Source organism: Manis pentadactyla, chromosome 2 (assembly GCF_030020395.1).
Source record: "Manis pentadactyla isolate mManPen7 chromosome 2, mManPen7.hap1, whole genome shotgun sequence".
Lineage (NCBI taxonomy): Eukaryota > Metazoa > Chordata > Mammalia > Pholidota > Manidae > Manis > Manis pentadactyla.
In genome coordinates this window covers 177,164,867-177,188,571 of record NC_080020.1, presented here as the reverse complement: position 1 = coordinate 177,188,571, position 23,705 = coordinate 177,164,867, and the positions used below count along the sequence as shown (strand labels likewise).

At 40.0% G+C, this 23,705-nt stretch overlaps 1 protein-coding gene and 1 long non-coding RNA gene across 22 annotated transcripts in view; one reads left to right on the top strand and one right to left on the bottom strand.

Annotated features, from left to right (window-relative positions):
• LOC118923953 (uncharacterized) overlaps nt 1–17,078 on the top strand; it is a 21,812-nt gene extending 4,734 nt beyond the window's left edge. Inside the window, exon 3 of the long non-coding RNA XR_005029396.2 lies at nt 16,939–17,078. This is a non-coding gene — a long non-coding RNA (uncharacterized LOC118923953). The remainder of the gene's footprint in view (nt 1–16,938) is intronic.
• AAK1 (AP2 associated kinase 1) overlaps nt 7,622–23,705 on the bottom strand; it is a 170,107-nt gene continuing 154,023 nt past the window's right edge. For 18 of the 21 annotated variants that reach the window (XM_057497114.1, XM_057497116.1, XM_057497110.1 and 15 more), the window contains one exon: nt 7,622–14,400. In XM_057497114.1, the coding sequence (XP_057353097.1) occupies nt 13,271–14,400 (1,130 nt within the window). In that variant the 3' untranslated portion in view covers nt 7,622–13,270. Of the gene's footprint in view, nt 14,401–15,580 lie in introns of those variants that run through there. The other 3 variants (XM_036908261.2, XM_036908259.2, XM_036908260.2) reach the window with 1 other exon arrangement.

The window sequence follows — 23,705 nt, the reverse complement described above, 5'->3', positions numbered from 1 at the left end:
ATGGAGTTAGACAATAATCCAGTTTCATTCTCTTACATGTAGTTGTCCAGTTTTCCCAACACCAGTTGTTGAAGAGGCTGTCTTTTCTCCATTGTATATTCACAACTCCTTTACAGTATATTCATTGATCATATATGGTTGGGTTTATATCTGGGCTCTCTAGTCTGTTCCATTGGTCTATGGATCTGTTCTTGTGCCAGTACCAAATTGTCTTGATTACTGTGGCTTTGTAGTAGAGCTTGAAGTTAGGGAGCATAATCCCCCCAGCTTTATTCTTCTATCTCAGAATTGCTTTGGCTACTAGGGGTCTTTTGTGGTTCCATATACATTTTAGAACTATTTGTTCTAATTCATTGTAGAATGCTGTTGGTTATTTTGATTGGGATTGCATTGAATCTGTAGATTGCTTTAGGCAGGATAGCCATTTTGACAATATTAATTCTTCCTATCTATGAGTATGGGATGTGTTCCCATTTATTGGTAGCTTCTTTAATTTCTCTCATGAGTGTCTTGTAGTTTTCAGAGTGTAGGTCTTTCACTTCCTTGTTAGGTTTATTCCTAGATATTTTATTATTTTTGATGTAATTGTGAATGGAATTGTTTTCCTGACTTCTCTTTCTGCTAATTCATTATTAGTACATAGGAATGCAACAGATTTGTGTATTAATTTTGTATCCTGCAACTTTGGCTGAATCCAATTATTCTAATAGTTTTTGGTGGAGTCTTTAGGGTTTTCTGTGTATAATACCATGTTATCTGCAAATAGTGATACTTTAACTTCTTCCTTACCAATTTTGATGCCTTTTATCTCTTTGTTTTGTCTGATTACTGTGGCTAAGATCTCCAGTAGTATGTTGAATAAAAGTAGTGAGTGGACATCCTTGCCTTATTCACAATCTTAAAGGAACAGGATTCAGCTTTTTACCATTAAGTGTGATATTGGCTTGTCATATATGGCCTTTATTATGTTGAGGTATGTAACTCCTATGCCCATTTCATTGAGAGTTTTTATCATGAATGGATGTTGAGTTTGGTTAAATGCTGTTTCAGCATTTGTTGAGATGATCGTGTGATTTTTAGCCTTTTAATTACTGTGGTGTGTGATATTGACTGATTTATGAATATTATGCCATTCTTGCATCCCTGAAATAAATCCTACTTGATCATGGTGGATGATATTTTTGATGTATTTTTGAATTTGGTTTGATAATATTTTGTTGAGTATTTTTGCATCTATGTTCATCAGGGATATTGGTCTGTAGTTTTCTTTTTCTGTGGTGTCATTGCCTGGTTTTGGAATTGGAGTAATTCTGGCCTCATAGAATGAGTTTGGAAGTATTCCCTCCTTTTCAACTATTTGGAATACTTTAAGAAGGATGGGTATTAGCTCTTCTTTAAATGTTTGGTATAATTCAGCTATGATGCTTTCTGGACACTGGGATCTTGTTTTTTGGGGAGGTTTTTGATTGCCAGTTCAATTTCATTGCTGGTGATTGGTCTGTTCAGATTTTCTGTTTCTTCCTGGGTCAGTCTTGGAAGGTTTTATTTTTCTAGGAATTTGTCCATTTCTTCTAGGTTGTCAAATTTATTGGCATATAATTGTTCATAGTATTATCTAATAATTATTTGTAGTTCTGTGGTGTCTGTTGTGACCATTCCTTCTTCATTTTTGATTTTGTTTATTTGTATACTCTACTCTTTCTTTTTCTCTTGATAAGTCTGGCTAGGGGTTTATCTAATTTATTTATTTTCTCAAAGAACCAGCTCTTAATTTCATTAATTTTTTCTATTTTATTTTTTTCTATATTATTTATTTCTGTCCTGATCTTTATTATGTCCTACTAACTTTGGGTTTCATTTGTACTTCCTTTTCTAGTTACTTAATTGTGCATTTAGACTGTTTATTTGGGATTGTTCTTGTTTCTAGGCCTATATTGCTATGTACTTCCCTCTTAGAATGGCCTTTGCCACATCCCACAAATAGTGGACTGTTGTATTTTTGTTTTTATTTGTCTCCTTGTATTGCTTTATTTCTGTTTTAATTTGATCATTGATCCATTGATTATTTCGAGGCATGATGTTTAGACTCCATGTGTTTGTAGGCTTTTTTGTTTTCTTCGTGTAATTTGTTTCTAGCATCTCACCATTGTGGTCTTAGAAGTTGCTTGATAAGATTTCAATCTTCTTGAATTTAGAGGCTCTTTTTGTGGCCTAGTACTTGATCTATTCTGGAGAACATTCCATGTACACTTGAGAAAAATGTGTATCCTGCTGCTTTTAGATGGAGTGTTCTGTAGATGTCTGTTAAGTCTATCTGATCTCAGTGCCTCTGTTTCCTTATTTTCTGCGTGATTGATGTGTCTATTGATGTGAGTGGTTTGTTAAAGTCTCCTGAAATGAATATGTTGTAATTTATTTTCCCCTTTAATTCCATTAGGATTTATTTTTAGGTGCATCTATGTTGGGTGCGTAAATATTTATACTGGTTATATCCTCTTGTTGGACTGACCCCTTTATCATTATCTAATATTCCTTCTTTGTCTCTTCTTACTTCCTTTGTTTTGAAATCTATTTTGTCTGATATATGTACTGCTACTCCTGCTTTTTTCTTCCCATTGTTTGCATGAAATATCTTCTTCTATCCCTTCACTTATATCATTTGTGTGTCTGTGGGTCTGACATGCGTAAGCAACATATAGATGGTTCTTGTTTCTTTATCCATTCTGACACTCTATGTCTTTTGATTGGTGCATTCAATCCATTTACATTTAAGGTGATTTGATAGCTGTGTTCTTATTGCCATTTTGTTAATTGTTTTCTGTTTATTTTTTTAACTCCTCTCTGTTCCTTTCTTTCTCTCTTATGCTCTTCTCATGTTATTTAATGGTTTTCTTTAGTGTTGTGCTTGCATTTCTTTTTTTTAAATTTTTTGTGTATCTATTACAGGTTTTAGGTTTGTGGTTATGAAGTTCAAGGATAGCTTCCTCACTACATAACAGTGTGTATTAAGTTGCTGATTGCTCTGTTTCAAACATAATCTAAGAGTGCTTTTTTTATTCTTCCTCCTCTTCCACCATTAATGTATGAGATGTCATAATCAAAACTATTTAACCTTAGGAATATTTCCATCTACAGTAGTTCCTTTAACATATCCTGAAATGTTTGTCTTGTTGTTATAAATTATTTGAGCCTTTGTTTATCTGGAAATTATGTAATCCCTGCTTCAAATTTAAATGATTATTTGCTGGGTAGAGGACTCTTAGTTGAAGATCCTTCTGTTTCAATACATTAAATATTTCATGCCAATCTTCTGGCCTGTAAAGTTTCTGCTGAGGAGCCCGCTGACAGTCTGATGGGGTTTCCTTTATAAGTAATCTTTTTTCTTTCTCTGGCTGCTTTCAGTACTCTCTCCTTATCCTTCATCTTTGCCATTTTAATTATTATATGTCTCAGTGTTATCTTCCTGGATTCTTTTTGTTAGAGGCTCTCTTTGCTTCCATGACCTGTTTCCTTCCCCAAATTGGGGAAGTTTTCAACAATTATTTCCTCATGGAGACTTACTATCACTTTGTCTTTCTTTTCCTCTAGTACCCTTATTATGCAAATATTGTTTCATTTGGATTGGTCGCACAGCTCTCTTATCATTCTTTTATTCCTAGAGATCCTTTTTCTCTCTGTCCGTCAGCTTCATTGTGTTTCTGTTCCCTAATTTCCATCTCATTGATTGTCTCCTCTACTTGTAGCAATCTATTATTCATTCCCTCCATTTTGTGTTTCATTTCAGCTACTGTATTCTTCAGCTTTTATAGCTCTTTGTTGAAGTCCTTTGAGATCTTTAATACATTTCTGCAGATCAGTGAGCATATTTACAACTTTTACTTTGAAATCTTTATCAAGATTGGTAATCTCTGTTTCATTTAGCCCTCTTTCTGGTGTCTTATCATATAGTTTTGTTGGCAAGATAATTCCTCTGCCTCCTCATTTTGTCAGGGTTTCTGTGTTTCTTCCTTTATATTAGGTGGATTTGCTATTCTTCCTGATCTAGAGAGTAATGGCTTTATGATGAAAGCATCCTGTGGTGTCCAGAAGCTCAGGACTCTTTCCTCTCCAGTGCTTGCTTCTCCTTAGCTGTGGAGCCCCAGTTGCTGTTGGTGGGCAATGAGTGGGGTCACCTTTCTGTCTATCTGCCAGCAGTGGTTTATCTCAGTCTTGCGGCCAGTGGTTTGTCTCAGCTGGGACTATGTGATCAGAGCAGTGGTTTCTGCTGGTATTGTTGTGGGTGTGGCTGCCCTTTGCCTGCCCTGCAGTGACGGCAGGGCTGCTGGGTTAACGGGGCATGGAGTGATCGCAGGGCTAGTTGCACAATGGCTACGTACACAGGCTCGTGGTGGTAGCAAGCTACCCGGTTGTGGAGCCCTTGGGTGCTCAGCAGTGGCAGAGAGCTGTACAGTGGGAGGGTGCACAGGCGCACTGAGACAGTGATTGGTATGGGGGAAAGGCCTGTGGGCTCCTAGTGGTGTTGCAACGTTTGCGGTGGGCAGGGGCGTGTGCACGGGTAAGTAGTGGTAGCGGGTTGGGTGGTGGGAGGCCCCTCAAGGGGCAGGGGCAGGGGCAGCTAGTTGTGCCACAGCAGTGCACAGCTGCTGCAAGTCCCACGGGTGCCTCCTAGCATCAGCGAAGGGCAGCACATGGCTTAGTCACCTGTTTGGAGGAAGGGGCTCTCAGAACTGGCTCCTGCAGGTACCCCTATAGTTGGGTTGAAACAGGAAGTGCCTCTGGGCTGAGCTGCCAGAGAGGGAGACGGTACACCTGGGGCTCCTGAGAGTGCTAGACCTGCTGGGCTAGGGGAGGGTTGGGGAGGTATTGTCCACTGCCCTTTCTCCTGTACAGACAGCCCCATCTAACCCTCACCCGTCTGGCTCCCCTCCCACTGCTGGCAAGTCTTTCAAATTGCTGCCTCTGCTTTGGGTCTCAGGACTGGCAGAGCATGCCTGTCCTCCACAAGCGGCTAGTGTTTCAGCCTCCCAGTGCCAACTGTCCCTGGTGTCCAGGCCCACTAATCACCAGAACCCAGTGCAATTTGGACCAGAAACTAGAACAGATCTCCAGGGCCAGGTGTGCAGATTTTCTGGGGAACTATCCCCTCCCAACTCCATTCCCTCTCCTCCTGCCTATGGGCTGGGATGGAGGAAAGCCTGGGGTGCTGCTTGGTTGCAGCTCTACCGCTTTGCCCTTTTCTGTGTGGCCTTCTCTTCTTCCCCAGGTATGGATGGTGTATTCTGCAGTCTTCAGTTCATTTTTAGGTTTAGCTGTATTTGCTGTTGCTTCCTTTGTATGTGGGAAGAGATCTCCATTTTGCCTTCCTACTCTGTCATCTTGAGGCTCCTCCCCCTCTTCCATCAATTTTTAACATTATTCAGTTTTGGCTGCTTTGAGTTTTACTTGAACTGAGTGTTTCTACCAGTAACTTCACTATAAACTAAAAGGATGAGAGTTTATATTTAACTTTTGGTTGCTCTATGAGAAAACTGTGAGAAATTCCCTTCATACAAATCAAGGTTTCTCTAAAGAGTGAAAAACAAAGTATGTCCTTGGGGTCAAAGGTCTTGCTCAAAAATCTGAATGAGGCTTGGAAGATCTGGTAGAACTACTAATTTCGCTGTAGCTCTGGGAGGAGGGGGTTCCCAGCTCTGGTCAAGTTCTCTATGAATTTGCTGACTAAAGGAAGACAAGGGCAAATGGTTGGAAATTAAAGGGTTTATTTTCGTAGCTCAATCTCTCCCTGCTTGTATCAGTTGGTCTCTCTGGCACTGCTCAGGACCCCCTTGAACATGGCTCACAAGCTCTCTCCCACAGCTGCACTCCCTGCTCCAAACCCTGGCTGCTTTGATTTCTTCCCCCAACTCTGGGCAGAACTCTGTGGGCAGGTCCCAGGTGACTGGCGGGTGCCTGACCAATTACTTACCAGGAATGGAGGGGAGGAGAGAATGGGTACTTCCTCTCCACCCCTACTCTGGACCAGAAATCCGTGACTGACAGTGGCTCTGCAGCCAGTAAACATCCCATAAATATGTAAACATGCTCTTATTATATTCACAATGGGTGCTATTAAGGCCAGGTGGGACTCCTGGTCAGATTCCATTTTCCCCACATTCACATCTGACTTAGGAAATTCCATATCTAGCGATGGTCTTAGTCCCAAGACCTCAGCACTAGAGAGCCAGGCCACTTTCTGAAGGGAATACTTGGACTCCTTCTGGTCTTCTAGGCTGAGCTTATGTAAAAGTAGATTGAAGAATTAGTCTCCTCCCGTGTAAGCTGACATACTAACGTTAGCCCTCTAGATCTTACTACTCAGGTATAAGGAAAAATAAGGTCAAGGAAAAATACACAAGATGGAAGGGGAAAATTTTGTCTCCAAATCCAGAGAAATGGGTCTAAACCATCTGATCATGGCTTTTCCCTGGGTATTACTTTCTCCCACTTGGTTCTCAGCTAGGGGGCAACATAAAGGTAACCCCTCCCTAGTTGGCCTCTTACCAACCAGTGTCAAGGCTGGCAAAAGTGAGCCACCAGAGAGTAAATGTGAACAGAGGTCACCCTGTGGGAGCTGGGGCTTCTGACTGGCTTTCCATATAAGGAAGGCACAGCCAAGTCACCACAGGTGAGCTCTGTCCCCACTGGCTGACTTCCACATCGCAGTGCAGGTGATGCATCTGAAAGGGCAGCCCAGTCACACGTAAGACAGACTGCTTTTGGTTATGATAACTTGAAATACAAAAAGCTTAAGAATTTCACACAGACCTAGGGTTAAAAAAAGAACTTTATTTTTAAACATAGATAGATGAATCAGATCTTAAATAAATTTGCAGAAGTAGGCAACTTTGGTTTTACTCATGCAGATTATGCCCCAACTCTTTGGATCCCTGTATCCTCTTCGAACACCAGCTCTGAACTCAGCCCATTACCGATTCTCCCTGAATCATGGATTCAAGCTCACTGAGTACAAAAATTACTGTTATTTTCTCAAATTTGAAGGAAATAGGCTGGTGTATTCTCTCCCACAGTACAGATTTCAAAATTCATAGGTATAATCCATTTCCCCCCCCAGTATTTTTTCACTTAGTTTCTTATGCAAATTGTTTTTATTTATTTTTAAATTAAGGTATTATTGATATACTCTTATGAAGGTTTCACATGAAAAACAATGTGATTACTACATTCACTCATATTATCGAGTACCCCCCCATACCCCATTGCAGTCACTCTCAAATGATACTTTCTTAAGGTTGTTTTTTTTTTAAAGACTGCATATTGATACAGGTCACATTCAGGTAACATATTTTAGAAAGTCAGGGAGAGTTTACATAGCAGGAGCTCTGCTTTGTTTTTTCCAGCTCAATCATTATGGACCCATTCTTTTATACTAATTTCATTTATGTTTCCACATAACATCTAGAATGGAAAGTCAGTCTCAGGAAGTAACAATACCAGCACTGGAAACTAACCAACCAACCAACCAAAAATTGTTCTTTGAAACTTAAAAACATAAAACTATGCTTGGTACTAAGTGAAAGGTGCTTATGGAGTTCCCACTCCTACAAAGATCTGACTAAAGAAATAATACAAAGTGTAAATCATTTATTTTAATTAGGTCTATTTTAATAAAGTGTATAGGAGTTTACAACTCAAAACAATTCATAAAAACTACCAGATACATAAGATACATCACACAAAGAGTGCAATAACATAAATCCAATAGTCTGCAAATAAGAGGTATTGCAAAACTGTTCTGATTGACCTTATAAATGTCTTCTTCCCTTCCTTTCCCGTGTTCACAGCCCTTGAGATCACATGCACATATTGTTTCCTGAGGTCTGATGACCTCTGTAGTCCTTACAGCTGGGTTGACCTCCTCATTTGGTCAACTCAGAATACAGTCAGCAGAGGAAGTTCACCTTTTCTCCATGGAATGAGCATGGTCCTTTGGCCTTTATTTGGTTTGTATCCCTTAAAAAGTGATGTTAAATGTTCCCTCTTTCAAAAACAGCTTTGCAGGCCTTGTGGTGTTCTGGTCACTACTGTCCTCTCAACACCACACATAAGCCAAGGGTTCAGGTCAATCCTTACTCAGTTTCATCCTTGTGGATGAGAAGGGCATGCTTACTGTGAAAATGAAACTAAGGCAATGGCTGATTTTTCCCACCTTTATAAGCAACTCCAATTCTAATTCAGAGTTCTTGGCAAAAGGAACTGAGTTTACTCATGCCAAATATTTACTATCATTTCTTGGTATTCTTTGGATACCTTCATTAGGAGGTGTTAACACCATGGCAAAAAGCATGGGGATGCGCACATACATACATACACACACTCCATTTACATTCCCCGAACAGGAGTCTTTGGTAGACTCAGAGAATACAACTGACTTCCCATTTCTGAGTGAAAAGGCTACATTGTCTTCTCATTCCCAAAGTCTTACTTTAACCAAATTGGTAAAAACCATTTCTGCAATTCCTTGCCCAAAGGAATCAAACAGATCCCTTTAATATGTATATATGGTTCTATTACAATGCAATGCAGATAACACTGACTTAATTTCAACAATGAAACATTGTTACTATAAACTCAAACAGTGTCACACATATTGAGATTGTTGGGAAGTAGCTCAAACTAAGTTTCTGATGCAATTACAAGTTATGGGAATGCTGGACTAAGCCACCAGGGTGCTGGTTAACATTTAGCTATTTTCACCAGCTGTTCTAGAGTTCCTTCACACATAAATGCCCCTGCGTTCTAGGGCACGCTGGGCTTGTGTTAGATCAAAGTGGAGAGGTGCCTTTGGGTTGTGTCTCCACAGAGGAAGGTTGGGCTTGTGCCAACCTTTCTTCATCCCTTCTTTTAGTCCATAAGAAATGGGGAAGGTGGGCGATTTCATTCTTATTTGGAATTATTCCAGTGTGGTGAGATTATCACAGGCTGACTGAAAGTTAAGAGGAAACTGTTTACAGTAACAAGGGAGGCAAATTGTGAACATGATCATTCAATCATACCTCTCATCATCCACTTATTGGTATGGTCGTAATAGCGGAATGTCAAGTGAGGAAATGGAGTGGGAACAGGAACAAGGAAGGTGAGCCAGGAAGACCTGCAGGAGTATAGAAGACGCAGGGAAGAGCTGTGTCTGGCAATTAAAACAATGTTGGGATACCCCATAGGGGAGGCCTGTGGGACACCTGTTTCCTAGTAGAGGTCAAGGTGCAACTTGAGGCAGGCAGAACTGGGAAATCAGAGGGCAAGGTGGCTTACTGGAAGTCCAGACACTGCCAAGTGTGGATTCTTACATCTAAGCTGAGGCAGCCAGTTTTCAGCAAACTAGCAAATATATTTTGTAGCAAAAGAACACAAAAACAATTCCCAACCAGACACTACTTTTATTTTCAAGCATTTGATATCCTTCCTTAAAACTTCACAAGTTTGCAAGTGTTCTGGTGGTTTAAAAAAAACAAAAACTACAAATAGTAGTTGACAAAGGCATTGGAAAAACTAAATTTAAATTACATGATTCTGTTAAAATCATCTGTTTACTCCATCAGGCAAGCTTGGAGGATTAGAACTTGGGTGGCAGCAGGCATTTACAGGGTGCTCCTGCCTCCTTGGGAGCTGCAATCTTTTAAGAGGCTCTCGTGTACCTTTCATCAGAATAATCCTGGTTCCAAATTTCTTGGATAAAACTGCATCTGTGTGACCAGCAGCCACTCCATAGTTGACTGGCATGTGTTTTCCCATTTCAATTCCCATTAAAGGGACCCAAATGACTCCATTGAAGTTATATCCTTCCTGCTAGAGAGTGAGTGAGTGAGATCTCACCCTTCTCTTTTTCCTATTTGAGATAATGCATACATATTATGTGATCTATGTTCTGATGACTCTTCTTTATGGAAGCAAATATAGCATGATTGAATTTCTACTGTCAGATCACTATGGTGATTACACTTATTTTTAAATAAAACTGTTATGAGTCAGTGAAATATCCACAAAAGAGTTGAAATCACTGATGTACATATTCAAAAACTTATTCAATAAATAATAGGTCAATAAGATACTGATATTTTTCTTAAAAGTTTAGAAAGAAATCTTGGTTGCCAAATTAAACTCAGACCTAACATGGGCATGTGAACACATACACAACAGTCCATACATACGAGGTTTTCAATTCAACAAGTGGGCTCAAAATGGTAAGAGTTTATCACCTAGATTCTCTTAGATCCTGCCCAGCATGTGCTTCAGCATGAAATTCTGTTCATTCCATTTTCCAATCTAATAGAGATTTGGAGCAAAAGGGCTGTCTGTGAGCCCAAGACACAGATATGTTAAATATTTTTTCACCACACATAAGATAACTTCATTAAGTCAGTAGTGCCTATTAGCCAGTTAACGTGGTTTCTTTAAGAGCTCATCAGTGCACAGTGCGGCTCAATGCTTTACATCTAAACACATTCTGGCTCATTGCACTCCACCGCAACCAAAGGTCAAGAGTTCCTGTGTTCCCTTTTAGATGTGTAAAGCAAAAGCAAATAATGCATAAAACAAACTAAAACAAGTGTAGTATTTTGTTGACTATATATGTTCTTTTTCTCTTTAAAGTTAACCTGCTGTAGTAAGTATAATTGTTGAAACATCCATTTGCTACTAATCCAAAGCACCCGGGGCACTCCTAATTCCCTTAAAACTAAATTTTCCAGATTTCCAGGTTCAAGATGGCCTCTGGCAAACACATTTTATCTTTACATGATGCACTTACCCTATATGATCAAAAGATCAGTGCAGAATTCATTAGTTACTAGTTAATAATTAATGTAATCCAACAAATATTTTCATGCATAACCCAGTAAGAAAAATGCAAAGGTAATTTGCATATGTTTATATTCATTTCCTATCCAAAGAAGGTATTTAGAATCTCCACCCATCATAGGTCTTCAGTGAGAATGAAAAGGGGTTAAGGCCCAAGTTTAACAAATGATTCAATTCTGTAATAAAATCAACATTGTTTTATTGATTTTACCTTGAGAACTAAAATGGTTACCTGGTTAGGAGGGAGTGATTAAATAACCAAAGGAAAGACATTTTGCAGAGCTGTTAGAGAGGTAAACTTGAATATCTGAGTGAATTGGAATGACCTTCCACTTTTTAGAGTTTCTGATTTGGCTGAGAACTCTCCCAGAATATTCCTATACTCTTAGCTCTTGTCTTTGAGGGCTTTAATCGATAATGGCCAAAGGAAGAGTTTGGGGTACAAAGTTCCATATGCATTAGCCCAAACTATTCACTCAACTGGGAAGATGATTTGCAACCACTGTTATACAGAAAAATCAGAAACGATCACTGGAAGAAAAGCAAACTCTTAGAATGAACCGTTATCATCTGCCAAAGTGCAAGACTGACAGTTAAAACCTGAGTTGGAAACCATTGCTGGTAGCCCTGATGCAATGCCAATTACTTAAATTTACCTTTTAACCTGGACATTTGAAATAGGTGGAGACTGAACTATAAAAAGTCTTGAAAAATAGTTATTCATATTTCATTGCCAAGATCCCTGAACTTCTAATTGAAAGACTATGACACCTAATCAACTGCAGCACAGTTTGGCATTCAGGATTGATTCTTGGAGGAATTTCCAATAATTCTTAAATCATTACCCTGGATTGGTGAGCCACTCTCCCAAGTTCTCCAGCTAATGAAGAAATCACTAACATTTGCCACAAGTGAACGGAGGCTTTCAAGTTGAAACATGGTGCAGCAACTCTTTTCATTAAGTTGACTTCCCTCAGCAGAAATCTTCCTATTGTGATGCAATTTTAAGATGAAGGGCAAGAAAACAGCCAGGAATAAGTCAGATCTTTCCAGAAATAGAAGACATTTCAAATACATAAGTCAGTCACCTATCTGGTCTACTTCAACATCTAAAGAGGACAAAGAATTAAAGGATTTCATGACTAGCTAATTCAGCTCTTTCCCATTCTCCCAGACAAACTTATTTACGTGTTTCAGACTTCTATTGCCTCAAGAGGCAATAGAAGAGGAAGATGGCAACGATTTGGAATAAATAAACAAGCAAACGTAGTTTATAGCCTAGTCTCATGATTAATGAATTCCATATGACAGCATGGAGTGCTCAGGCCTCAAGTTTTCAAAGTAATTTTTAAAACTACTAAGACCTCATACCCAGTGGCTGGACTGTAACAATATGCCCTTTTCTGTTGTTCTGAGAGGAAAATGTATAAGTATAATTAATTTTCTAAGACCATGTAAATGGAATTTGTTAAAAGAAAACAGCAATTCTGGAGGAAAAAAAGATCTACCCTGAAACCTCAGCTCCAGCTGTATTTTTCTACACCTTCCAATGAATTCAGTCTTGCCATGAGGAAAGAACTAAACAAAGGGTTCAAGTCAGTTAGGTCAGGAGACATGCCAGTAAATGAGTGACTGTGGAGGTACGCATGGTGGGACAGGATTTACCTAAAGGAAAAGTGCTTCCTGTGCACACACACCTTTGCACTCACAGTACTTTAAAGTGTGGATGTGGGGAAGGCTCAACAGTATTAGACATGAGAACAGATATCTCATCGGTTTGCATTTCTACACAGGAAAGGATCTGACACACGTTACACACTCACAGACACCCATGCATGAGGGCCACCCTGGCTAGCACAGGCTCAGAAACAGATCCGGAGAATCCTCGTAGAGCTGCTGGTTTTACGGAAATGAGTAGTGTCTGCAGGATTACACTTTGTTTTGATGTGCAGGATTTTTATCTTGCATTTCTGTCCAGAAATATCCTCTTTTCAAGAGTATTAAATCCTGTCCTGAAGGGACTAATATTGATTCTTCAATGGACATAACTCAGAACAGGAACTGGAGGAATAAAACTAGCAATAACGTGGCCCCTTTGGGGTTGGGGTAAAGTATTTCTGGATTTAAACAGTTTCTGGGCCAACAAAAAAAAGCAGAGTTCTGGGTGGAGGTGGAGATGGAAATGCCTGGAAGTCCAGAAATCAACTTAGACAAAATAATTGAGCATAACTTAAAGGGGTTTCAACTAAGTATCACCACAACTGAGTTTGTTGACTGAAGAAGTTCCATCTGACCCATGGAACTGGAAGATAATAACTGACAGCAGACATATTTCTTCTTAGGAAGGCTCAGCTGGGAGTGATGTGGTGGATATTGAGGGTGGGGTAAAGACAGTCCTGAGGCTCAGGTATTGCTCCTAAGGTTTCTGCTTGCCTGATTTTGAAGGAAAGGGTGCTAAAGCAAAAGGATCAGCAGCTGGCAGCTCCGTAGTCCTGGAGGAAAGGGACGTGATGGAAACAGAGCCTGCTATTGACTGCTTGTTGGTTTGCGAGACGATTTTGTAGGCAGCAATGGGCTGCGCTTCTGGACTTGGCTCATCTTCTGGGCTATAGTGACGGGAATATTTGGATAAAGATTGGGGGCGGAATGGTTTGCCAGCCACAGGGCCTGAGACAGCTTCTTTTTGGGGCTGAGGTGCTTTGTTTCTCTCATTAGGATGACCCCCTGATTCTAAGGAGGATCCCCTATGAGAGATGCTGTCAAGATGGTCTGCTGCTTGTACAGAATGGGAGGGGAGCGTAGATTGTTGGACAAAACCAGCCATGGGATACTGAGCTCGCACCGAGGCATACACTGCTCTGTCAAGGCCTGCGAGTGGAGGGACGTCATCTATCTGACTGACATGACTGGCCTGTCCAGGCAACTCCTGGGAGGTGCTCTGGGAAACTGTTAGCTCCTCTATGCTCTTCTTCTTGGTAAAAGGAGCTCTCAAGAACACATCTGCTTCCTCTGGCTGGGAAGGAGCCACACTGCCCTTGGAGACAAACGGGGCTTTGGAGAAAATGTCCATGTCATCCGCTGGAACCCTTGAGCTCCTGAAGGGGGCTGTGGCAAAAACATCTGGCTCACTGAGACCATCAGTGGTCCGTTGTATGAGGGCTTGGAACTGGTTCTTTCTTGCACCTTGTACTGCCTTTTCTTGCTCAGTACAGACTTCAGGCTGAGTGAATGGGATGGCACCTCCCAGCTTCCCCTGCAGGGGCTTGCAGCTCTCATCCTCTTCTTCAGACTCCATGAGAAGAGGTCGAGACCCACTGCAGTCTAGCATGTCCCCCTCGAGGTCGGTGCCTTCCTCTTCACTGCTGTGGAATGAGCTGTTGCTTGAAGGGCCATCGCGGGCCAAGTAGTCAGATTCTAAATTGTTCTGAGTGTTTGTGTCAGGTACTCCAGAGGAGTCTGGATACAAGGGAAGGCCTTTAACACCCGTTGATTCTTTAAAGTGCTCTACAGTTATTACAGGACAGGGATTGGGCTCTCTCTGGAGACCTAGAAAAGCACAAAATGCAGAATTAATGCATAGGTCAGCTCAACTCTCCTTGGAACACTGAATGGTCAACCCGCGGCAGAAACATTATGGGACCAAAAAATAAATGTTGAAAATGGAAAAGGAATAACAGAAAAAGAAAAGTCAGGCAAGGAAACAGCACACAAACTGGAACACAACCAATCACTGTCTCACATTTTGGAACAAGATAGGCACAATGTGCAGGAAAGGACATGAAGATGTTAGGCACACAGACATTGAGCGTGACTACGCAATGCTCCTGCTCGCGGGGCCAGGCACTGACACCTGCTCTACCTGGCCCTGGTTCATGATGGAATGCAAACAAACCCAGTCACTCATCTCCACAGACACCATGACAGTTTGGGATTATGTAGAAATACTGTCTGGGGGCAAATTCAATTTGTATCTAACAGTGGTCATCTGCTCCATACTTTGTATCTGAGGACGGGCCTCCTCTCCCCCTGAAGCAGAACATGGCTGCTTGATAAATGCATGTTTACTTGATGATTTACATCATAAACACCTACTCAAACAGCACAAGAGTGCTCCAAATATGAATACTGAAGGCACTTTCTAAGGGGAGGAGACAATCAAAATCATTAAAATCACCTTCAGCTGGAGTTGCCCTGGAATTTTGTTTTCAGTCTTCTAAGTTAGCAAAGACTGCTTAATGAATCAATCCATCAGAATGTTCTTTAAGCAGAAGGAGTAAACTGCATGGGTAAATATACTAGTCTATTTCTATCTAGGTAGAGGTGCCTCAGGGTGCTCTGGCCTTTAAATCAAAAGGACAATTATCAATGCAAGAGAGCTTACCTTCCAAGAAATATTAGCAGGTTAGAAGTATGTCATTGGGCACATGTTAGCAAGAGGGCAGGAAAAAGGCATATGTAACTAAGCAAGAAGAATCCAGAGAAAGGCTAGTTGGGAGTCAAGGCATCATTTCATCATGGGTTTCCCAACCCACCAGGATAATAACATTAAGTACAACGATTCGGACCCTACAGATAACTCAGAATCTCTGTACAGAGGTTAATTTGATCCTCCCCTCCAAGCTTACCCTCTCCCCGTTTATAAAAACCATTAGCTAGTAGAAACTTCTGCTAACAGTTCTCCCCTGCTAAAGTTTCTGTTGAATTAAGCACACAAAACACAGCAAAAGCAGCATCAAAATCAGTTTATTGGGAAACCAGTCACTTAGAGACATTACATTGTAGGGAGACGTAGAGAGTGATCTGAACATTTTAGAAGGTATGTACAAAAAAATACCGTTTCTCTGAATCCTATAACTTTTTAGCAGTGCTTCTTTTTAAACAGTCTGACCTTAAGTATTGTTTTCAGAAACAAAAAAAGGTGGGTATTTCTCCCATCTTTATTTCCCTTTCTAACAGTTTGACTGTGTTCAGTGAATTCCAAATTAGAGTCTTAAAGTTAAATTCTGAACTGGTTCTGAAGGGCTTTCTGAATAGTATTTAAGAATATGATTTTCAAGAGGGTAAATTTTTCCTTGAATTACAACTTTAATATGTGCACCTACATTGGTGATAGGAAAGCATTAGTTGGCTGATAGGAAATAAAGAGAATACTTTCTCCCTTGCAACAGAATGTGGAAAGACATAATCCTAAACTTGCAGGCAAGCATATTGATATTAAATCTGTCACAGTGATTTCCCAGATGATGATTTCTGGGAGGAAATTCAAATGAGAGGGGGCAAAGAGGTTTTCCAAAGTAAGATTTGCCCAGCAAGTGGTATGAAAGGCCCCAATTCCTTGAACCACTTTCTAACATAGCATCAGCTGGACAAAATTTTCAGTTGACAAAACTAAGGCACAATTTCTCATCTTCCAAAACTACCCCAGAAGTTGGTGTTATTAAGCTGGTTCCTGGGGAGAGCACAATATCTCTTAGGGAAAACAAAAAGTAAATTTAGTCAAGCCAATGACCAATTCCGGCATCATACAAATCAGCAATGAAAATGAAACACTAGTTTGACTGGAGTTAGTGTTTTCAGGACATTTAACTTAAGTCAGTCAGATTAATTTGTGTGCAGACACTGCCAAAAAACAGCTACCTATAGAATCCGGGGCACATGGAATACCTGCAGTGTTAGATTACACCGAGAATTGTAAAGTACCATGCAGGGGGTGCCCATATCCATGGTTTGATAGGATGGAAGATTATGCCTAACCTATCTAAATAATTCCTGTTAAAAAGTGGGCTCTTGGTCAGGTCAGCTGGAGCCCTGCCAATTCAGAGCATATTCTTTGGCTATGGCCTTCATGGTGAGTAATTAGAAAATCATGCCTAAAATTCCAACAACTTTTTAAAATTCCCGAACACAGTCACAAAATACTATAGCATCAAGTCTGAAAGAAAACTAGTTTCCTGTCCTTCAAAACAAAGCCAGACCTATTTCATCTCTCTCTTTCAGCATGAATCTGCTTTACAGGACTGGAAAAGTACATTTAAAGGATTCTCTTGAGAGGGCCAAGTCTCTTAACCTTCCTATTCTTTTTAGAAGGGTGCTGTGTAAGCAAGGCAGAGAACCACCACCTTTTGCAACTCTCCAAGCCTGGTATTCTGGAAACCAAAGAAATGCTGGTGGGCATGGGGACGCAAAGACAGCCACATTCCCTCAAGGAATTTTGGTGGTTGCAGCACAAGAAACAAAATAGTCAAGAGAAGGAAAGATTCTAAATAACTGTAACAGAAGATAGACATTAAATCTTGTCAGCAGTTAGAGGCCTTTTTGGAATGGATGTGTTCTCGCAGGGAAAGCATGTGTTTTCAAGGTGAATGGTGGTTGTATGCGAAGAAAGCCTTGTACTATCAGGAAAATGTTCAAATTTCACATTTTTACTGCTAATGTGTTTGAAGCCATCTGCCTACTAGCAATAAGGGATTTACACCGATTTAACCTCGTGCCTTAGCCCAGTTCCTCTGGCAACAGTGGCATGCATAGCAGAGGCCATGTGACCACCGAGCTCAGTAATGCCAGCTAGTCATTCCTACGGGTGGGGGGCTAAAACCTCGGACTTGGCTTCCCCATCAGCACAAGGGTCTTCCTTATCATGAAACCTAACATTGAACATTATGTTCTAACTCCCTCAAACTGTGTCAAATCTCTATTTTGGTTTAGCACATTAAAGAAGTCAAAACACAGTTCTTTTTCTTGCTCTGATGTACAAGAGTGTGTCAGGTTAGGGTAAAGCACACTTTTTTGACACTTCCACTTAGGGATAGCTCCATTTTAGTTTATCTTAAGGTTCCAAATTCTCTAGAATTCAGTAAGAGTTCATTTGCTTCAGAGAATAGGAAAAGAGTCCCAAATATTTGATAACTTGGCAACTATCCTCACCAACTCCCTATTAACTTCCAAAGCAATCAAAAGTGCTGAATGATTTGGCATAGCTTTACCTGAGAAATTTTTTCTGTTGGACATAGTGAAGGTCCTCAGAGTGCATCCTAAAAAATCAAAATCTGAAGACTAAGTTTCAGACAAGATATTCCTTAGTGCAATATATCATGTACAACCACACTTTTACTTTCCTCCATTATATAAATTGAAATAACAGTTACAGGGAGTATCAAAGACATAATTTGGCTAAAAAACTGAAAATGAAGATTTGGAGTACTGGGAAACCTTCTCATATAGTTAGCAAATAGAAAGCAAAATACCCCTTCACAAGAACTTCAGAAATGTAGTACCAACTGAAATACACACTCTTAGAACCAAATCAGGGAATCAAGAGATGTGTATCAAACTACTAATTTCTATGACCTTTTTTAAAATTAAGGGTTTGTTTTCACCATATGTTGTATAGCTGCATTAAAAACCACAACTGGGGAGTAAGGGATTTGATGGGAGCCAACACTGACTAGTAATACTGTGCCCCTCAAGCCAATAGAGCAATTCAATGGGAAAGATTTCTTGGGCATAAAACTGCTCTTGCCAACATAAAATGTTTAATTACATTGAATATTTAATATTAGATATAGAAAGGGTTAAATCAAAGGAGTGTGGCTGAAAATCTGTGTTCTGTTTTCCAACCTGTGCCTGGTCATATAAAGTACAGGCTTACAGGGGTTTTATTCTCCCTGACCATGAGGTGAAGCCAGGGAAGCCATGACTCACTAAAACATCCTCAACATGTCAATCACAAGCATTCACACTTGCCTTGTGCACAAGTACTTATCATCACTCAATGATGTGTTTAAATCTTTTCTGCAAAAGTGGGTTCTCAGAGGAGGAAAACAGCTATTTTAAGTTTTTTACATCTCTGAACATCATGCTCTCATTTGAACAGATAAAAGTCTTTATTCCCTTATATGTTTACATAAGAAATTTGTTTACAGATTTTTTTTTATACAATACTTGATTAGCAATGTTTCAACTTCACATTTTTACTGCTAAAGTAGCTTTATGTACCTCTGTTTGCTTTCTCTTCTTGGGGAGGAAAGGATAAAGACTTGTGACAAATATACATCTACATGACCAGGGAGTGTGCAAAGGGCGGAGTAGAATACTCATAGGAAAAGAGTAAATTCAGGACACTCCATCAAAGTGGGAACCAAGAAAGTGACTTCCATTCCAGCAACTACCACCATTTGGTAACTTTGCATAGGCTAGTATTTACCCAAGGAACCTCCCTCCCTCACCTTAGTGAAAGGAAACCCAGGAAAAACAACATTGTGTCTTAGTACAACAGATTATTTGAAATGGAGGCCATCTGGGATTCATTCTGAATCAAAAAACCCAAGCACATACAATTTCAGGAACATTCATTACTAGTGTGGAAAAGGAAAAGACTTAACTTTCTGTTGGTAAAATTATAGTCTCTAGAGAGGAATAAAAGATAGCTTTGTAATATCTGGAGTGTTTCAGTAAATATTCCATTTTAAATATCCCTGTGATAGTTGCTCTATTCTAAATGGCAGGCTCTAATTTGTTTAATTGAGTAGTTGGGGCAAGTCTGTCATTTTTATTCCTAAACCCTGAGTTAGTGGTACAGGATCATGGTAATTTGAGAAAGCTAAAGATTCTTGAAAATATAGACAAATATCATGGGATACTTTATTTTGGTCCAAGTTATCTATAGAGTGCATTTGTTTAGCTGAGCCCAGATCCCTCCATTACCTCTGGGCTGAGGTCAACCCAAAAAGTCCCTTCCTTCCCCCAGCACTGCTGAAGGCAGAACTGTTCCTGACCTGGGGAAAGCTGCGTCGGTTTGAATCAAAATAATCGATTATCTGTCAGGATAGTAGGAAAACAGTATTATATACAGGTTCTATAATTTTAGCAATCCAGGTTCTATAATTCTAATCTAGGAAGAGCCAAGTCAAGCATCCAATGACACTTGACAAAGTGACAACCTCTTCCAGAGGTATTTTAAAACCTGTATCTTTCAGTTTTCTAAACCATACCAAAGACAGGCAACAATCACCAAAGTTCCCTTATTCAGAATATTAAGGAAATTAGACTGATTGTTGTCACTTTCCATTATAAGATCCTTTCTGGGTGTTTCCTGTGGATTATGCTTTTTCCTATCTCCAGTAGTAACCACTCTTTATCTAAGAGGGAGTGGATTTTGCTTTTTGGAAATAAAAAAAAATGTTACTCAGAACCAAGGGTGGTGGAAGAAGATCAAGAAAGGAACATACTTTCAGAGGTTGAAAGTGATACTAATTAGGTAATAATACAACTGATTTTCTTATGCCTTATTACCTTCCTTGATGGTATTTCTAAGGAAAGAAGTTTCAAAAATAACTTTAAAAGATGGCAGCATCATTAGAATTAAGTATTAGCTTCCCAAGTAAAACCAGATGCCTTTGAAGGGAGCGACACTCACTTAAGTGTTAAAATTCTGACATGTCTGCTGAAGAAATCATTGATTATAATTAATATTTAGAAGTGTCCATTTAAACCTTATCTCCTTTGAGGCCTGTGTTTTTTAAAACAGGGACTTGAATTTGGTGATCTAGTTTATCTGAATGTTGTGAAGGAAAAAAGAAAACTTGTGATGTTTTCTGATATAGTCATTACTCTTGCACAGTTGGAATAAAAGCAAACCAGAAACATATGCTTAGAGTACCTGCCCATTTTTGAGTGGCAAATCATTGAGCTGAAACCTCTTGGTGCTGTTTTGTTGGAACAGATAAGGACATGCGTGCATATGATTAAAAAGGGAAATCTAGGTCCAACGCTCTGTGGTAATTCAGGCTTCTGTTCAGATGGCCAAGAGCGAGCAACCCAGATTAGTAAAAGCTCATCCTAATTCTCTAAAAGATAAATACTGCTACGGGAATATAAGAGCTACAGAAGATAACTGAAGAACATCGGGATTATGTAAATCCTTCATTGTCCTTCGAAAACATAATATATGCTCAGAACCCTAGAATTCTATAATCTTAAAGACCATCTAGTTCAAACTCATCATTGTATAAATAGGAAACAGCAACTCTGAGAGCGAAGTGCCTGTGAGGACCATGTGGCCAGTGACTGGCAAAGGCTGGGATGAGATCTCAGGTGGCCAGTCCTGTCCGGGCCTCTTTTCCCACCAGCCTGCCTCAGGCCCCACACCTGTGAAATGAGGTGGCTGGACTAGAGGGTGCTTTCTGAGGTCCCTCTTGTAGCTCAGTCTAGAGTTTCACAGGTCTATCAGTTATCGGTATACTACACTCATATCAAATCAATTTTCAGCTCAGGGGTAATGCTATAAATTAAGGGAGGTCCCATTTACCGAGAACCTCACACATACTCCTTAACAGAAAAAAACGTGCTCCCCTTTGAAGCCCTACTCCTAAATAATAAGCCCAAGGGAATTTCATGTCATTATCTCCCTCAGCTTCCAGTCCCTGGCTTCTGACTTCTGATCTGTTCATTTTCATTAACAGTTTTGATTAAGCTTTACTGAACCAGATAACTAGGTAATTATCTCAATGTGATTATGGGAAATACGTGAAAGGAACAATTTAAAGACACCTATTTCTCAACTGTAGTCATCATGGTTTCAATTAAATTGAGAAAGTAGGTATTTCATTATATTTCTAACATGTATGTATGTATGTATGAAAAAAAATCAAATTGGAAAACATAAGCATAAAACATTATTCTTATTTAAAAATAAGCATTTTCTTCATTGGTTTATACATACTTTCTATTCCAGGGAAAAGAATACAATTTTGATCTTCAGTAATATTCCTGTCCATAAAGGGGCAAACCAAGTCTCATTTTCACTGCTTTCAATCACGGAGAGTTCTTCAAGGGTATCTTTTTCAATCCTCAGCCGGAAGGTTGTGCCTCCTTCAATTTTGGAAATGATCCATTATCCTAATAGAGGCCCTTACTTAGCTCATTTAGGCTCAGCTGGCACAGGAAGTATTTAAAGTCAGAAGGAAGATGGAAAGATTTAGACTTTTTCTCTCATGCCTTTCAAAGGCTGCTCTCACATTGCTGGGGTCAGAGCTTGACCTCCAAAGTGCAGTGTTTTGCAGGCTGTTGTTGCTGATCAACTTGCTTTTTTCCCCCTTAAAGTGCAAACGTGAGGAGGAAGAAACAAAAGTACTACATAGAGAAACAAGCAAACGGACTTGGAATTTTATTTGTACAAATCTGATCAACTAAGTCTCCCTTTTGATCATGGAAAATAGCACTCAAGGAAGAGAACCACAGTGGGGTTCTCTGCCCACCTCTTTTCAAAGGGGTGATTTTATAAAATTGCTTTCCATGTAGGGAAAAAAAATTCACTACAATTAAGGACATACACAGAGGGTGACCATGAGGCATGTTGTCATGTCAGTGCAGGGTCCTTTATTTATTTTATAAACAGTATCTTAAGGTTAGTGAGGAACTATGCTTGCTTTGTTTTTTAATCTAGGAAGCCAAGGAAAACCAACTGAACGTTATTTCATTGGCTGAATCCTTCAATTTAAACATCAGAGAGAAAGAAAGGTAAGTAGCCAGAGTCAGATTGTGCCCAGCTTGTCAGCACACTTACTTCTGATAATCTGAAAATAAAACGTCATGCTTATTCTACAAAGACAGAGGACCTGCTGAAAGCTTATAGCAACACACAAGTCTACTCAGAATGATTCCATATGTTACACTGTAGGATTGCTGTGTAATTATACAAGGGGAAGAGATCAAAACCCTGTACAGACACCTGATATCAGACTCGGAACGCCAAGTGGAAACAGAACTATGCAGTGTCTTCATTTATACACAATTTACAATATTTGATTCAAAATAAAAATCACAAGAAAAATACATCTGTTTCTGCTACAATTCCTTCCCCTCCCCCATCCACCCCCCAGTGAAAAGTCTTCTAATAAAAGGTATCATATTACCACCATTGTCTTGTTTTGGTCTAATTCTGAGATCCCGGCTTGGGACAGTTAACATGAAAAGGAATGGCAATACTTGGGATTTATATAATGTACACATTTTATCCAAGGATCTCAAGTACTTGCAGTCACGTCTCCAGATCTGAGAAATCATGGTTCAGTGGAAGCCAGAACGCTGGATGAATGCCAGGCAGGTTGCATGGGGTGTAAAATCCCTTGGCTAAGTCTATGATCAAACAAGGTCAAAGTTGGTTGGCTAGAGCTGGGTTCATTTTCTCTCTTCAAACATATACCATCAGTCAATCAGTTTTACCCTTTCTTAAACCACAAACCCACCTCCAGGCTACTGCCTAGAGTTAAGACCAACTGAAGAAGCCATGTCCTCATGATAATGCAGCAGGATAAAAAGCAAAAGCAGAGAAACACATTCATGACATCTGGCCAAAGGAGACAGGGGTTGGGAGGATTGATCTGGGAGGCCATTCCTAGCAAGAATAAGACAAAGGTGTCAATTCACTAGCTTCAGTTACAGTTAAGCTTTTGGTGGAGTCGATTCCAGCAGAGATGAAGCTCATGGCATCTAGCAATTGACTTAAGAGAATGCCATTGAAGAAGGGTAATGAGAAAACACAGCAAACTAACAGGGCGGTGCTGGCCAAGGAATATCTGGAGGGCCAAAGTGATTTTCTTTCCTTATCATTTCTACAGAAGGCAAGGGGTAGGAGACAAGGGCTAGAGGGCCCCTTATTTGCAGATTTTTAAAAAAATCATTTTTCTTAGAACTCCGTAATGAAAATGTACATTACGGTATGAAGGTTACAGAACTGCATCTGCTACTGGGTCACGGCTACAGGTCTATGAGCTGATCCACCAGCAGTAAAGACCTGGCTAGGTTGGGAAGACTGGACTCAGAGCTCCCACTGCTGTTTCTAGAGTGCCCAC